Here is a 15,267-nt window from a genome sequence, read left to right as displayed (position 1 = left end):
TGGCGTTATTTATGAGAAGAGGTTACAGACAAAATGAAGAGGTGAAATAGGTACCAGAAATGGTAAGTATGACATATGATTGAGAATAAATTTAGGGGTTTTATCAATTAACAATGGAAAAGACAAGTTCCCCAGTGGAACTCACAATTAACTAGGAGAAAGGGAGTATTCCATTAGCTGGCAGGCTAAATTCATAGAAGAGTTTGGCACCCTAAAAGAATTAGTTAACTAAAACCAGGAGAAAAATACCATGAGGCATGGGGGAGGGATGGGATAAGAAGAAAGAAACCATGAAGTGGAGTATTGACCTGCAGGCTAAATCTATAGAGGACGTTAGCACCCTACAAGAGTTAGTGATCTAAAACAGGAGAAAGATACCATGAGACAGAATGTCATAATGAGCTAACCCAAAAGGAGTCAACAAAGATGGCGTGAGCCCTGGACAGATTTACAGGGAAAATTTAACCATTGTAGGGTTGACATCAAAACTTAGATTTCTGACTGGATACAGTAAGGTGTGGAAACAAGGGGTGGGGCTGTAAGGTGGAGCTGATCCCCATCAGTGTCGTTCCCTGCTGGCCTCAGATTAATCTTATCAGAACTCCAGGCTTTCTCTGCCAACCCCAACTAGTTACCATCATAATGGGAAAAAGGCACTAAGAAGTAATCTGACTTTCCCAGGATATCATGGTCAGTATGTGGTGAGAGACAGGATTTAAACTCATGTCATCCTGATTCCAAGGCTGATCTTCTGTCTAGTAAGAAATACTGGAATGAATGAATACATGAAAAAGTACTGATTAAAGTACTTGCTATACGCAAGACAACATGATTTTGTAAATATTTATTAATAAATCACTAAAAATGTCTCTAATTGAACTGAAATATGGAAAAAATTGAGCAACAAACAACTAAAATTAAACTCAAGCTGGAAGATGATTCTGTGCCAAAAAAATTTCCTAGGAAGAAAGCATGGGTATAATTACCACGCAGGCAATCCATCCTGTTCTGGGGCTACATAGTGAGAACATACTGAAGGGAATGATGAGATGGAGGAGGGCCATTCTACAAAGTGTTCTTGCAGTCCCAGAATTCAAGCTTATTCATTGAAGAGGTGACAGCAAGAGTCTTAAGGGGCCAGAGAATGGAACGGTATAAACCAGAGATGATAAATAACAAGAAAACTTGGGTTCCAGTTCAGGCTCTTAAAAAAAAAAAAAAAAAAAAAGACCTCTACTACATCCTTTAACTTCTCTGAACCTCAGTATTCTCATCTGTCAAATGGGCATCTTAGAATCCTAGAATCTCAGAAGTGGAAAAGACCTTCATACCTTTCTGCTCCAATGCCACCATCTTGTCTCAGAGAGATTTCCAAGGCCACATAATTAATTAGTGCCAGACTTAGCACTAGAACCTAAGTCCTTTTTTATTTTTTAATTTTATTTATATTCAAATCCAATTGTGTTTTTCTCCCTCTATTGCATCATGCTACCTATTTCACAGATATGTTTTAAGGATCAAGTGAGTCCTAGGAAGAAGAGGATGGGACAAGGGAATAAGCATTTATATAGAATGCCAACTATGTGCCCAGCATTGTGCTAAACACTTTACAAATATTGTCTCATTTGATCCTCACAATAATCTTGATTGTTAATATCTCCATTTCATAATTGAGGAAAATGAGGTAAACAGAGGTTGGATGATTTGCCCAGGGTCACACAACTAATAAGTGTCTGAGGCTAGATTTAAACTCAGGTCTTCCTGAGTGTAGGTCCAGTGCCCTAACCATTGGGAAACCAAAGACACTAGAACAGCTTCATCTTAGAATATTTAACCCTCGCTCCTTTTCACAGACCATCCCTTTCATACTAGCAATGTTCTCCTTCCTTACCTTCTCTTAAAACTTTGTTTCCCTTTAAGACTCAGCTCCAGGGATACCTCTTGCCAGAAACCTTTCCTGATTCCCTAGAAATCATTTTGCCTTCATTTTATATTTGTTTATCTGCATACATGTTGCTCTCCAACATAGAAATATAAGTTGTTCAAGGATAGGGACTGCTTAGTATTTTTCCTCCTATCTTTTGTTTTAAATTCCCCAATTCTTATCAGTGTCTGACATATACCAAGTGTTTAACAAATGCCTCTTGAATTGATAACACAGATGAAAGAAAGCATAACAGATGTCTTGGAAGATAATGACAGCGTGAGAAATAACACATGTGAAAGAAAATAACACATGTGAAAGATGGTATAGTTTTATAAACATATTAGGTTTTTTTTTTTCATATTTACCGTCTCACTTTTCAGTTCTATGCTACTTAACCCTGTCTGATCACAGATGAGAATTGGATGGGATTTTTTTTTCCCCCAAGACCAAAGAAAACTTCATCCCATCCCACATCTAGGACAGCATTTTTCACCCTGCATCATTCCTCATATGTTGTTGTTGTTTGTCCTTTGTATAACAGGGAGGGAATGCCATAGCCTAAAGAGGGAGGGCTGTGCAAGATCTTGCCTCACTTTTGCATTCAGAGGCATCTGGGTCCAGTGGCCAGATATAGAAGATGATTGGAGATGGCCCTGGATGAAATGGGAGACCTTGGTCTCAGTTTGACTGAGGCTGTAACCATTGAAACAAAGAATCTCCTCTTTTACCTAGTCCCCCCCAAAAAAACAAAAACAAAAACAAAAAACACCTAAATAAATAAATAAATGAATCTGGGAGAGGAAGACTCTTCTTTCTTAAAGACCATGCCTTAAACCAAAACCAATCTAATTCTCATTGGCCACTAATAGCTCCTAATACCAAGCCCTGTTTGGTCATTGTTTGGGTCCTAACTGAATCAGATTAAATGTAAATAGCAGTCATTTCTGCTTTAACCATTCCTCGGATGGATTCTATTTCTAGGAAAATGACTTTACCTTGGAGCCTGGTCCTGATAGCATTAAGCTCTGCTTGGTTTCTCTCCAGTTCAGCCACTTTAGCATTAGCTTCAGCTAAATTGTCTTCCAACTTTCGGACATGAGCCTCAGCATTCACCTAAAGACAAAGATGGCACTCGGGGATTAGACAGGGAGCCCAATCAGAAGGTGAATTCTTTTGACCTTTTGTGATAAATGAAACAACAGAGATTTGGTATCTTTTCTCTCATATTAGGTCTTTCAGGAGTCATGGGGGGAAATTAAAGATAGAGAAGAGGGTGATTTATGTTAAATAGATGAAAATTATATAGATATAATAATGCAAACTTGAATATGTAGGTAATAGAAATAAAATAAGAATAAACATGAATCTGCATATATAATCAAGGTTAAATATATATTTTGGATGTATATTTATATTTTATTTTTATTTATAATCTACCTATATATTTTCAAGCTTGAAGATATTTTAAAATTCTTATTTATTTGTGCCTAAACTTTTCTCTTCTATATACATATATGTACATATATATATAAACAGGAGTCCCTTACAAAATAAATTCAAATCGTAATATATATTATTTTTATTCATTTATATATTACAAATAACTAATTTGCTGAGCCAAAAGTTATTACTTCCAATGCTTTTCCTATTAAGTATGTATTTATAAATGTACATATATATACACATTTGTATATAGCCAGAAAGATCCCTATATAATCAATAAATCCAAGTCTTAATATACATTTTTATTTTCTTTCTTATTAACATAATATAAAAATAATTTATTCAGCTAGAAGGCATTCCTCTGGTGTTCTCTATATCAGCACTTTTTAAACTTCTTCGACTCTCCATCCCTTTTTGCCCAAGAAATTTTTACCTGACCCCAGGCATATAAGTATATAAAATAAGTATACAAATCATAAAATTCATCGATAATAAATCATAAAGAAATCTATTTTAAAGCAATTCTTTAGTATACACATAATTCTTACCACTTATTAAAGGTAAAGTCGGATCTGCATACTAATGAAATGGATGTGCTTGTCTATTTTTACCTGAAGAATTAAATCTTGGTGGAATATTTGATACCTTTTATTGTTGCCAGATTTTTGTGACTTCCCTATTATGCAGCCCACAGTTTAAGAAGCTTCGCTCTACATAACATATACATAGGTATTCATATACAGCCAGAAGTGTGTCTAACAGAAAAGTCTCCCTTGACCAATGTCTACTTGACCTTGCCCAAGGCTCTCATCAGCAAATCCGCCTTTCTCTCCTGTTCTGTCTCAAGCAGGGCTCACAAACTGAATCTGCTTGCTTAGCTCGCTCCCTCCTAGAGTCCTTCCACTGGTTTGTAGGAAACCTCAACTACCAAACGGGTTCTTATGTGAAGCTGTCTCTATCTATGTAGACTGCCTTCTACTTGAAATCCTATTGAACTGTGCTGTTTGAGGGACGGCTCCTAAAGCCTGGGGAGATTTCCTCTCTAAGGAGAAAGGGCCACAAGGCCCTTACCTGCTCCTCTAGAGTGGACCTTTGGTGCGAGCTCATGGGGTGAGGAGATGCCCGGGCTGCCTCACCTTGGACTTCTGAACAGCCTCCATGCTGGCACTGAGGTCATCGATCTCTGCCTTCATCACCTGCTTGTCCTTCTCCAGCTTGGCCTTCACTCTCTGGAGGTTCTCCACGTGCTCCGTAAGCTCAGCCATGGAGTCGGTGTGCTTCTTGCGCAGGGTGGAGGCCGTGGCTTCGCTCTGCAAGGCCGCCTCTTCCAGCTCCCTGCGGAGCTTCAGGAGCTCTGCCTCCCGCTTGCGGTTCTGCTCAATCTGCAGTGGGATAGAACAGAAGATTTGGAAATGAGGGGAAAGTAAAAGTGTCTGAAACTTGGGAGCTTCATTTCCCCCCCCTCCCCCCCCCCCCCCCCCCCCCCCCCCCCGCCATCCCCACCCTATGCCATTAGCTGGAGAAGGTCCAGAGAAGAGTACCGCCAGCATGGGGAAGGGCCTTCAGTCCCTATCATATCAGTGAGATGGACATCGTTAGCCTGGAGTAACAGGAGGGAACATGGCAGCCTTCTACAAGCTGGAGGAGGGACTAGACATGTTTTGTTTAAACCACAGGGCAGAAACAGGAGCAATAGGTGAAGATTGTTAAGAAGCCAATTTAGGCTTGATGTGAAAAAAAATTCCTTCCTCGTTAACATTCTCCATAAGTAGAATGGGCTGTCTCAATAGGTAGAAACTTCTCTCATTGAGCTCTTTAAGCAGAAGACCACTTGTTGGAGATATTGTAATGTAAGGTAGGGGAGTACGGAGGTGTATGGGTGCCCATATGTATAACGTGCAAGAGGCTGGAAGGTATTTGTTGAATGAGATGGAAACTTAAATTTTATGATTCGTTTGGTGATTGTACTAGCAATTTGTGACTTACCTCTATTCAACATTCATTCAGCAAATGCTCACTGAGCATCATTGTGCAAGGCACCATACTAGACTTGGACCACCGAAAATATCAATACATCTAAGTGTGCTAACCTATAGAATGCAATAACACTTTGGCTTTAGAAAGTGCTTCTCTATAAACAAGAGTTCCTGATCCACTTTATTTACCCATTCCCTCCAGCTGAAGGGATAGAGGCAAAGAATCTCATTGACATTGCACAGTTGGGGAAACTGAGGCACAACACTGTAAAGAAAATGTAGTGCTGGAGCTAGGCCTGGGACCTATATCTGATGAGCTAAAGATTTTCACTGTTGGGCTTAAGTAAACTTCAATATCAGTTCATCCAAGAGGTTAAGGGAGAATGTTCAGTACTAAGCACTGAGGAGCTGACCTTGGTACGGCCAGTATTCTTTTCTTTCTGATCTTAGCAGCCAGCTCTAAGAAAGCTGTTATAGCACATGTGATGAAGCATTCAGATACTGTGCACTTCAAATGCCAAGTACTAAGGTGATTCTACTAGTTGTATTTTTTAATGAAGAAATTATATTTTAAATCTAAAGATGATGCTCCTGACTCATTAAGTCAGTACGTCTTCCAACAGAAGAGAAAACACTGATATACTTCCTCTTTCCTACGGGCCTTATTTTATGAATTAACCAATCAAGGTTAATGATTTATGTACTGGGTGAGTATGGACATATAAGAACAAACTAGCTCACACAGAGATCAAAGCCATAACCTTGACCTCATTGGAACCGTGTCCCAAGCAAATGAGTTATGGACAAATGTGGATATGGCTTACTTCATATCCTTTGCTCATCAATTGGCTTCACCCAAGAATCTTCCCAGAAAGACAAAAAAGAGATTTTTAAGACTGGTCCTTGACCTCCTCCAATGCATCATCACTTTTATATCCTAAACTCCAGGGTGGGTAGAGGGGAAGCCTTATGTCCTTCTCTGTACACGGTTACCTGAGCAGAAGTGGCCCCTCCAGCTTCTTCTAGTCTGTCACTGAGGTCTTCAAGGTCCCGGGACAGGTCACTACGTTGTTTCTCCACCTGTGGAAGCATTTGGGGAAAGAAGCTTAGTGATGCGTCCTCTTTGTGAAGATCTCCAATCAAGATTTCTGTTTGAGTCATCAGATCCTAGAGAGGTAGGACTGTAACTTGGGTCAGTTCTGCATATTAATATGGCTATTAGGGTCATTCAACAACTAGACTAGATAAATAAATCTTAATTCTGTAATAAATTCAGGGATGCAGTTAACTCAGAAATATATACCCAAGGTCCTTAGGATCTGGAAATTCAACGAATACGTGAACTCTTTCTAGCAGTTCCAACTGCAATAGTATTTAGGCTGGACCTAAGCTACTTACAGTAGTTGGATTTTAGGTTTTCTTAGCATCTCTGTCAAAGAGTGAGTACTTTTTGTTATTTACCTTTGCTCTCATAGCCCTCTCTGCTTCTAATTCTTCTTCCAGTTCCTCAATCCGGGCCTGGTAGGTGCACAAACAAGAAATTAGTCTTTCTCTCATAAAGTTGAAGTACATCAGTCCCAACCATTACCCAGAAGTTAACACAAAACAGTTACACAGTACATAAACCATTAACTTAACCAAGAAGCTAAAAAATGAGGATTGGGAAGGGATTGTATTTAACATGTATTGGTCAACCTGCCATTTGGGGGAAGGGGTGGGGGGAAAGAGGAGAAAAGTTGGAACAAAAGGTTTTGCAATTGTTAATGCTGGAAAACTACCCATGCATTTATCTTGTAAATAAAAAGCCATAATAAAAAAAGAAACATGTTAACTGCTCAAAATTGAGATATTTTCCTTTACATTAAAGGTTTCAAATTCATCATAAGCAGCCTAGAGGGATGTGCTTCTGTCTGAGATCAACAACACTGCTTTGGGCATCTAGATGGCTCCACTTTGGGGACTCAGGAAGACTCATGTTCCTGAGTTCAAATCTAACCTCAGACACTTACTGGACATAAGAATCTTCACCTTGTTTGCCTTAGTTTTCTCATTTGTAAAACAATCTGGAGAAGGAAATGCCAAACCACTATGTCTTTGCCAAGAAAACCCCAAACGGGGCTCACGAAGTGCTGGACATGACTGAAAAATGATTGAACAATAACAATATTCCCTCTTTCATCTCAGTGCCTTTATACAAGCTGTATCCCATCCCTGAAATGTTGTCCTTTAAGTTTTAGCTTGAACACTATATCCTTCAAGAGACTTTTCTTGCTTATCTCTGGACTTACTTTGTGTTTATTATATATTTACTATTTATGTTATTTCTGCATAATTGTTTTCCCTCAATACAATATACAGATAGTTCTCACTTTACACAAATTCTCATTATGCGAATTCAACTTTATATAAAAATAATAAAAGAAATCCACCTTCTGGAATACCTATCAATTTTATTGAATAGTAAGTATTGTATAAGTGTGTGTATGTACACATATATAACTTTATCTATATATTTGTACAATTTTCTCTTCACTATTGGACCTCTACTTGATTCTTCATGACCTCCCTTCTCCTTAATTCCGTCTAAAAAAATCCATAAAAAACCCCTCCAAGTGAGCACTGCAGTGAGATTGCTGTCAGAGATCAGGTTCTTAACTTGAGACTTCCTATGGGGAGAGAAAAGATTTTTGTTCCCCTCTGTCCACTTACCCTTCTGTCCTTCTCCACATATCTGTCTTCCATCTCATGTACCCATATCATCCATCATTTCCTGTGTATAGGTGTATCTGGTCCCAGAGTGTCTGCCCCATCCTACTTCCTCTCAGTTCCTGCCCCCCTCCTCTTTCTTCCTCCATTCTCTATCTCTATCTCCCACTTGTGCTCTGCCCTCTCCTCAACAGTCATGCAGGGTCCCTTTCTTGCCTCCCACTATCTCTCTCTTCCCCACATCCTCTGGCAAATTTGAATTAGGTAAAAATTGCTTTTATGTAGAAGTCTGCCAAATGGTCCACTTAATTAAAGGGAGAATTATCTATATACTACTTGAGATAGTATTTAGCAGGTAGTGTTTAATTTTTTCTTTGTATTTCTAGTAACTGACAGAGTCCCTGACAGAATAGGCTCTTAGTATTAGCTGAATTGGATTCTTACAAGACTGGAAGATAAACATGGAAGGAAGGAAGGAAGGAAGGAAGGAAGGAAGGAAGGAAGGAAGGAAGGAAGGAAGGAAGGAAGGAAGGAAGGAAGGAAGGAAGGAAGGAAGGAAGGAAGGAAGGAAGGGAGGGAGGGAGGGAGGGAGGAAGGAAGGAAGGAAGGAAGGAAGGAACTTATGAATAACTACTATTGTAATTTACAATTATTAACTTGTTCTTCTTAGCAACCCTGGGAGGTAGTTCATTTATTATCCACATTTTACCATTGAGAAAACTAAGGCAGACAGATTTATTTTTTGAGGATAATCCAGATAATCAGTCTCTGAAGCTGGATTTGAACTCAGGTCTTCCTGAGTAGAGGTTCAATCCTCTATTCACTATGCCATGAAATGCCTCTAATATGAGCCAAATTTCTTTGGACAAGCTGAAAGCTACACATAATTGACAGCTGTTTTACCTTTTCCTAAGCTTAGGGACTAGAACTGGGAGGGACTTCAGAGGCCAATTCATCCAGTGTCTTCAATTTATAATTTATTTCAAGGTAAAAAATGTTGCACTGGGTCCTACCCTTGACTATTAATCATGCCTCCTGGATATCACCTCTTATATCTGGATCTTAGTTTGACTGGCTTCCTTCAAATCTTACTTTCTGCAAGAAACCTATGTCAGACCCTCCCACTGCTGGTACTTTCCTCTGGGAGTATCCTCTTTACACTGGATATATCTTGTATACATCTAGTTATTTACATGTTGTCTTCCATCAGAATGTAAACTCCTTAAGGGCAAAGTCCAAGGTTTTGTCTTTCTTTGTATGCTTAACACTTAGCACAGTGCCTGGCACATTTTAAGAGCTTAATAAATGACCATTTGATTTACAGATGGATAATTCATGGATTAAAACAGATGATGTAATGTACAGAAGGAAAAAGAAAATGATTTGGGTTTGGGGGTGGGATCTGGGCTTCTCTTTTCTCTCTATACCTGATGTTCTTTCAGTTTTCTTTGCAGCGTGGAATTCAGAGACTGTTCATCCTCATATTTGGAATTGACAGAATTGATCTCCATGTCTCTTCTAAGGAGAAAATAAAACAAAGTATATGTCAGAGGTGGGATTTCACTCTTAGGAAAGGTTTCCAGAGCCAGAATAGAATTCAAGAAAAAGTCTTGGGGGAGGAGGGAAGGAAATAAGTCAAAAATATTCCTTTTCTTGCCACTGAAAAGATGTTCTTCCTCCTTTTTCCCTCTAAGGGACCACTCTAGGAAAGTATCTTCTTGTTCTATGTATCAGTCAGATCCTTTAGCAAAATCTTCAGGTTTAGGTTTGTAGGAGAAAAATTACAAAATGTTTTCCCTGTGAATTGGTCTGATTATTCTGAAAAATAATTTGAAATTATGCTAAAACAGTGAATAAAAGGTCCATGTTCTTAGACTCAGAAATTCCACATCTAGGCATATTCCTCAAAGAGGTCAAAGATAGAAGTAAAGGTCCCATGTATTCTGAAATATTCTTAGTAGCACTTTTTTTGGTAATAGTAAGGAATTGGAAACAAATAAATGCTTGTTTTGGGGGGAATGGTTAAACAAATGGTGATGTGTAAATGTAGTAGAATATGAATGTAATAGAATATTATTCTTTTTGGAAGAAACAACGAATGTGATTACTACAGAGAGATATAGGAAGATTTATATGAATTAATTCCAAGTAAAGAAAGTAGAACCAGGAAAACAATATACACGGTGATAACAACATTGAAAATAAAAAGAACAACCACTGATTGTTTTGTAATTATGACCTAGATTATTTCCAAAGAAGAGACAAGAAAATAGATCCTCTTCTCCTTATGTTTGCAGAGGTGGAGGAGCATAGGTACACACATTGTCAGGCTTGGTTTTGTGTATTGCTCGGTTGTGCTAAGCTATTTCCTTCCCAATCTTTTTGTATTGTATTACAAGAGATATCTCTCTAAAAAGGGGAGACTGAAATGATCTCTTTGGAAATGAAGACAATGCAAAATCAAAACGGACCATTTTTAATATCCCCAAAAGATTATCAGTTTTTCAGCAAAAAGTATAGACTCTGTCAATGAGTGCTGCATTCAGGTGATAAGTGTTTAATTAGGCCATAAGATCAGGTCAGTTGGGAAGACAGTATTGTGATAAAAGGAGTATTTAATATGAGTCAAAAAAATCTGGATTTGAATCCAAGCATCACCTCTTATTATATAATCCTTCTTTGCCTTATCTGCGTTTTCATTTGTCAAATATTTTGTCAAATAATTTGTCAAATGGGATAGTAATACACCTACTAGTACCACCTACTTCATAGGGATTTGTGAAGAAAGTGCCTCCAAAGAAATGTGTGTCTTTATAACTGAGGCAAATCTATACCATGTAAGTGTATTCCTTGGGCAATTTTAGTGCTCTAAAATTGACTTGAGTTTTTCATTTTTTGGCCTTTTACCTGACGTATGATTTTAGTGGTGAAGGGAAATCCCAGATGAAGAAACTCCCTTGACCATTAGAGGTTAGCAGACTCTTTGCAATACAGACTTTTAGAGAGTTGTTGGGGACACAGAAGTTAAATGATTTGGCTTAAATCACACCTACGTTATTGTCAGAGGTCTGACTTGAATATTGGCCTTCTTGACTTGGAATAGCTAGGTGTGCAATGGAGAGAGCACCAAGCCTGGAATCAGGAAGACCTGAATTCAAATTTAACTTCAGACACTATTGTGAGACCCTGAGCAAGTCACTTTACTCTCTTTGTCTCAGTTTCCTCATCTGTAAAATGAATTGGAGAAGGATATGGCAAACCATTCCAGTAATCCTCAATGGGGTCATCATCAGTTGGATATAACTGAAATGACTGAACAACGACTTCTTGACTTTAAGGTTGGCTCTGTTCTTCTCTCCACTCTACTCCTCTCCTCTTCCAACCCCATTTCTAGATCCCCTTTTATTTTGTTTTCCCTCATTAGAATTTAGACTCTAGAATCAGAATCACTACCTTGAGAGTGGGGACTGTCTTTTCATATTTATATCCCTAGCACAGGACACTTTAAAAATGTCCGTTCTATCTATCTACCTACTTATCTACCTATCAATATATCTATCTAATCTATCAATTTCCCTTTCCACTACACAACACGGCCTCTTTCTAACTAAATTGTACATAAAAGGCACGTACTTCTTAACCACCTCCTCCAGATCTAGCTTAGCTCTCTCCATCTCATTAAGGTTATCAATGGTCATCTTCAGGTCACTCTCAGCTTTCCGGCGGGCCTTCTCTACTTCAGCTCGTATCTTCTTTTCTTGTTCCCAGTTGTCTTCCAGCTATGAAAACAAGAAAGGTCAGGAAAGGAAATCACAGACAAGAATGAGAAAAAAATCCAGGCAAAAGGCACACAGGATTTCTACCAGGAGGAAGCTCTGGAAGAACAAGCAAGGCCTTTCCCACCTCCCACATCACTTCCCCCCAAGTTGGATGGGGATGGGGATGAATTTCATAGTTCAAGCAAAAGAATCCCACCCTAACTGGCTCTCACCTCATGGATCTGGGTGCCAAGTTTGCTGTTATTTTTCGTTAGATGATTCACCTTGTCTTCCTCAGCTTGTAGGTCATCGAGAGTTTTCTGAAAGGAAAGAAATCCCCAGAAGAAGCTGATGATGGAGAGAGTATGCAGAGAGACAAGGGCATCTATCTTTTATAAGGAGTCCATCCCAGAAGGATTGGAGTGGGGATCATTGACTGAATCAATGTTGATCCTTAGTAGCTAATTTTGGGTTATTTTGCCCAATATAGAATAGCATCAACTACTGCTGAAAGCCAATCTAAATTCAAATAGCTGACTGATAAATTTAAGCTGAAAGAGACATGAAAGGCCATCCAGTCCAATCTCATTTTCCAGTTGAGGAAATTGAGACCAGGGAAGCTAAGTGACTTGCCCAACATCTCACAGGCAGTATCAGAAGTGAGATTTGAACCCAGGTGTTTTGACTGTAGTACCAGAATGGTTTTATTAATACTGAGTATTTGATATGCTGGATATTTATTCAAGTGAAGAAGAGACACATCATCCTGCAATGTCAGTCATCATTGTTCACTATACAGCCTCTCCCAGGGCTTAAGTGGTGCCCTAACCCCCTTAAAAAGCACGGGATATTGGGAATGAAACTTGAAAGAAGCCCGGCCTAATTTTGCCATGTGGAACATCAGGTTTCACACACCACTTAGTTCTTAGTCAATGAAGAATGAGAACCAGTCAAATACATATTTCTACCTGATGAAGCTCCTCCAGAGCCCTCTTCTCCTTCTGGAGCTTGGCAATAGAGTCTTCTCGGAGGGAGAGGTCACCACTCAAGGTTCGCACTTTGTGATCCAAAGCCTACAGATTTGGGGAGAGAAGAGACTGGTATTTGTAAGTGGGAAGTCATCCCATCTCTAAGAATGCGAAGAGATAACTGTAAGATAGGTCCTAAGCCCAGTCCAATTACGAATTAGCCAGCTTGGCATTCAGAGTTTCTCATGTGGAGAGGTAAGGTAGGCATATCAAAGGCAAGAAGTTTTAAGACTTGTAAGCTAAAAAATAAATTCATCTCTTGTCTTGGGAAAGCATCAAGGGGTCTTCAAGAAAGCGGGTTCATTCCTGTAACAAGAACTGAAGTGCACATCCAAAAGAGGAATCTGCTATGCGAGGGGAGAGGGAATGAGTAAGAACTCGGGAAGGAGGGAACCCTGCTGATGGGAAGAACTCTCCATATTGAGAAGAGGATTCTTGGGACTAAAGGAAAGCCACATTTTGGGGCATCATGGGAAGGCAGTAGCAGTAGAAGGAGAGGAATAGCCATCTTATCCATGTGTTTACTCAGGGTTCGGACTATCAGTTTTCACTTCAGAATTAATGAATGAGGCTTTAGAAATGGTACCTGGTTGGAAATGATGGGAAGGGCTGGGGTGTCCCTGGGTTCCCAAGTTAGAGTCAATATTGCTGACAACACTGGTACTTCCAACAATACCTGTTTCTCCTTCTCCGTCTTGGCCAATGTAGTTTCTAGGCCCTCGAGGTCTCGTTTCAAGTCACTCATTTCCCCTTCCAGCCTGCGCTTAGTGGCACTGAGTGAAGCCGCGGTACCCTCCTCCTCCTCCAGCCTCTCCCTCATGTCTGAAATTTGGCTCTCCAGATCCATTTTGGTTTTCATCATCTGAGTGAGGCGTTCCTCTGCATCCGAGAGGTTCTCTTGCTCCTAAGGAAAGGAAGGAATCCGGTGAAAGGGATGGGATTCATAAAAGATCTCTTCACAACCTTTCCACAAAGGGCCCACGAGTGATTTCTGAATTGGCAGCAGATTTGTGTCATTCTGGTTCTGTGTAAGTGAGGATTGAAAGAAAAGGCCATTCAAGTGTTTGGTTCCCTAATGCTTGGGAGAGGGAGCAGGTGCTGTAACTCAGAGCATCTGGATTCTGGTCTTACCCCTGACATCGAATAACTATGTGAACTTGGATCACAATTCTTTGTGCCTCAGTTTCCTTCTCCATGACATGAGAAGAGTAAACGGGGATATCTACTTCATGGAGTTGCTTTGGAGTCGGATGAAGATAATAGATGTGAAAATGCTTTAAGAAGCAAAAAATAAAAGGGCAGCCCACTGATTACCCCACTCAGTGACCATATCACCATCGTGTCTAGGCCCCAGTCTCCCCTATCCTAAAATGAGGGTTAGAATACAACTTCTAAATCACAAAGATGTGGTGAGGATAAAAATGAGATAATAGTTTTTGAGAAAGCAAAACATTTGCCAGAAATTAAGAAGTTTGGGTTGGGGAGTGGTTAGACGCAATTTGATTTTTATAAAGAGCATTATTGTACCATTCTATATCTGATTAAGAAGCAGGGTGGTATAATGGATAGAGAGCTGGTCTCAAAGCTGGGATGACTTGGCCCTGCCTTAGACATCCATTGGTTGTGTGATCCTGGACAAAATACTCCCTCTCTTAGTGTTCCAGGCAATTCTCTAAGGACCCAAGTGACAGAGAAGATGCTAAACCAAATTGGGAGAAGAATTTCCTTCATCCGAGAGTTCTTTATAGTAATGAAATCATAGATCTTATCTCAATCCCTATTCAACTAATTACTATTTAACTGATGGATAGGAACAGATCTGTCCAAATCACTTCCTTCAGTGTCTGGCATGGTGCCCATGTAAAGAAATGCTTAATGAAGGTTTTCATGCTTTTTCATAGAGATGCCATGGCTCCCAGGCCGGGGTGGTGTTGCCGTAGGGTGTAAGGAAACTTCCCATTAGTCAGATTTGCTAATAGACCCAATGTGATACAGCTTCTCAGAAAAGCTTCCTCTGTCCTCATCTCTCTATTCTTTACACTGTGTGACTAATTGTCTGGCAGAACTATGACCCTGGAGATTGGGAAGAATGATGGCTCTTTCTCTTAGAAACTTCTGCTCCCAATTTCTTAGCTCACGTACTGCCTGCAGCTGGATGGTTAGATCATTCTTCTCCTGGCTGAGCGTGGCTGTTTTTTCTTCCAGCTCCTTGACCTTGTTGATTAGCTCCTGTGTCTTGGACATGGCATTCCTCAGTTCTTCCTCCTTGGCTTTCATCTCCTCTTCCTGCCGAGCCACATTCAGGAGAGGCTTAACCTGTGGGATAAGCAATGCCATAATAGGGTGAGAGACAGTTTCCTCTGGGATAGCTGCTGTACCTATTAAATAAATAAAGAGGGACATGCTATTCTTTGTCAGCTTACTTGATT

At 39.7% G+C, this 15,267-nt stretch overlaps 1 protein-coding gene across 1 annotated transcript in view; it reads right to left on the bottom strand.

The window, feature by feature from the left end:
* MYH16 (myosin heavy chain 16) overlaps positions 1 to 15,267 on the bottom strand; it is a 156,762-nt gene that overhangs the window by 20,757 nt on the left and 120,738 nt on the right. The window contains exons 22-31 of the mRNA XM_074281247.1: positions 14,981 to 15,154; positions 13,515 to 13,742; positions 12,779 to 12,883; positions 12,044 to 12,130; positions 11,686 to 11,831; positions 9,480 to 9,570; positions 6,808 to 6,864; positions 6,340 to 6,426; positions 4,507 to 4,752; positions 2,923 to 3,040 (exon numbers count right to left, since the gene is read on the bottom strand). Coding sequence (XP_074137348.1) covers positions 2,923 to 3,040; positions 4,507 to 4,752; positions 6,340 to 6,426; positions 6,808 to 6,864; positions 9,480 to 9,570; positions 11,686 to 11,831; positions 12,044 to 12,130; positions 12,779 to 12,883; positions 13,515 to 13,742; positions 14,981 to 15,154 — 1,339 coding nt within the window. The remainder of the gene's footprint in view (positions 1 to 2,922; positions 3,041 to 4,506; positions 4,753 to 6,339; positions 6,427 to 6,807; positions 6,865 to 9,479; positions 9,571 to 11,685; positions 11,832 to 12,043; positions 12,131 to 12,778; positions 12,884 to 13,514; positions 13,743 to 14,980; positions 15,155 to 15,267) is intronic.

Source organism: Sminthopsis crassicaudata, chromosome 1 (assembly GCF_048593235.1).
Source record: "Sminthopsis crassicaudata isolate SCR6 chromosome 1, ASM4859323v1, whole genome shotgun sequence".
In the NCBI taxonomy this organism is placed as follows: Eukaryota; Metazoa; Chordata; class Mammalia; order Dasyuromorphia; family Dasyuridae; genus Sminthopsis; species Sminthopsis crassicaudata.
Note: the sequence above shows the minus strand (reverse complement) of the source record. Positions and strands in the feature narration are given on the sequence as shown.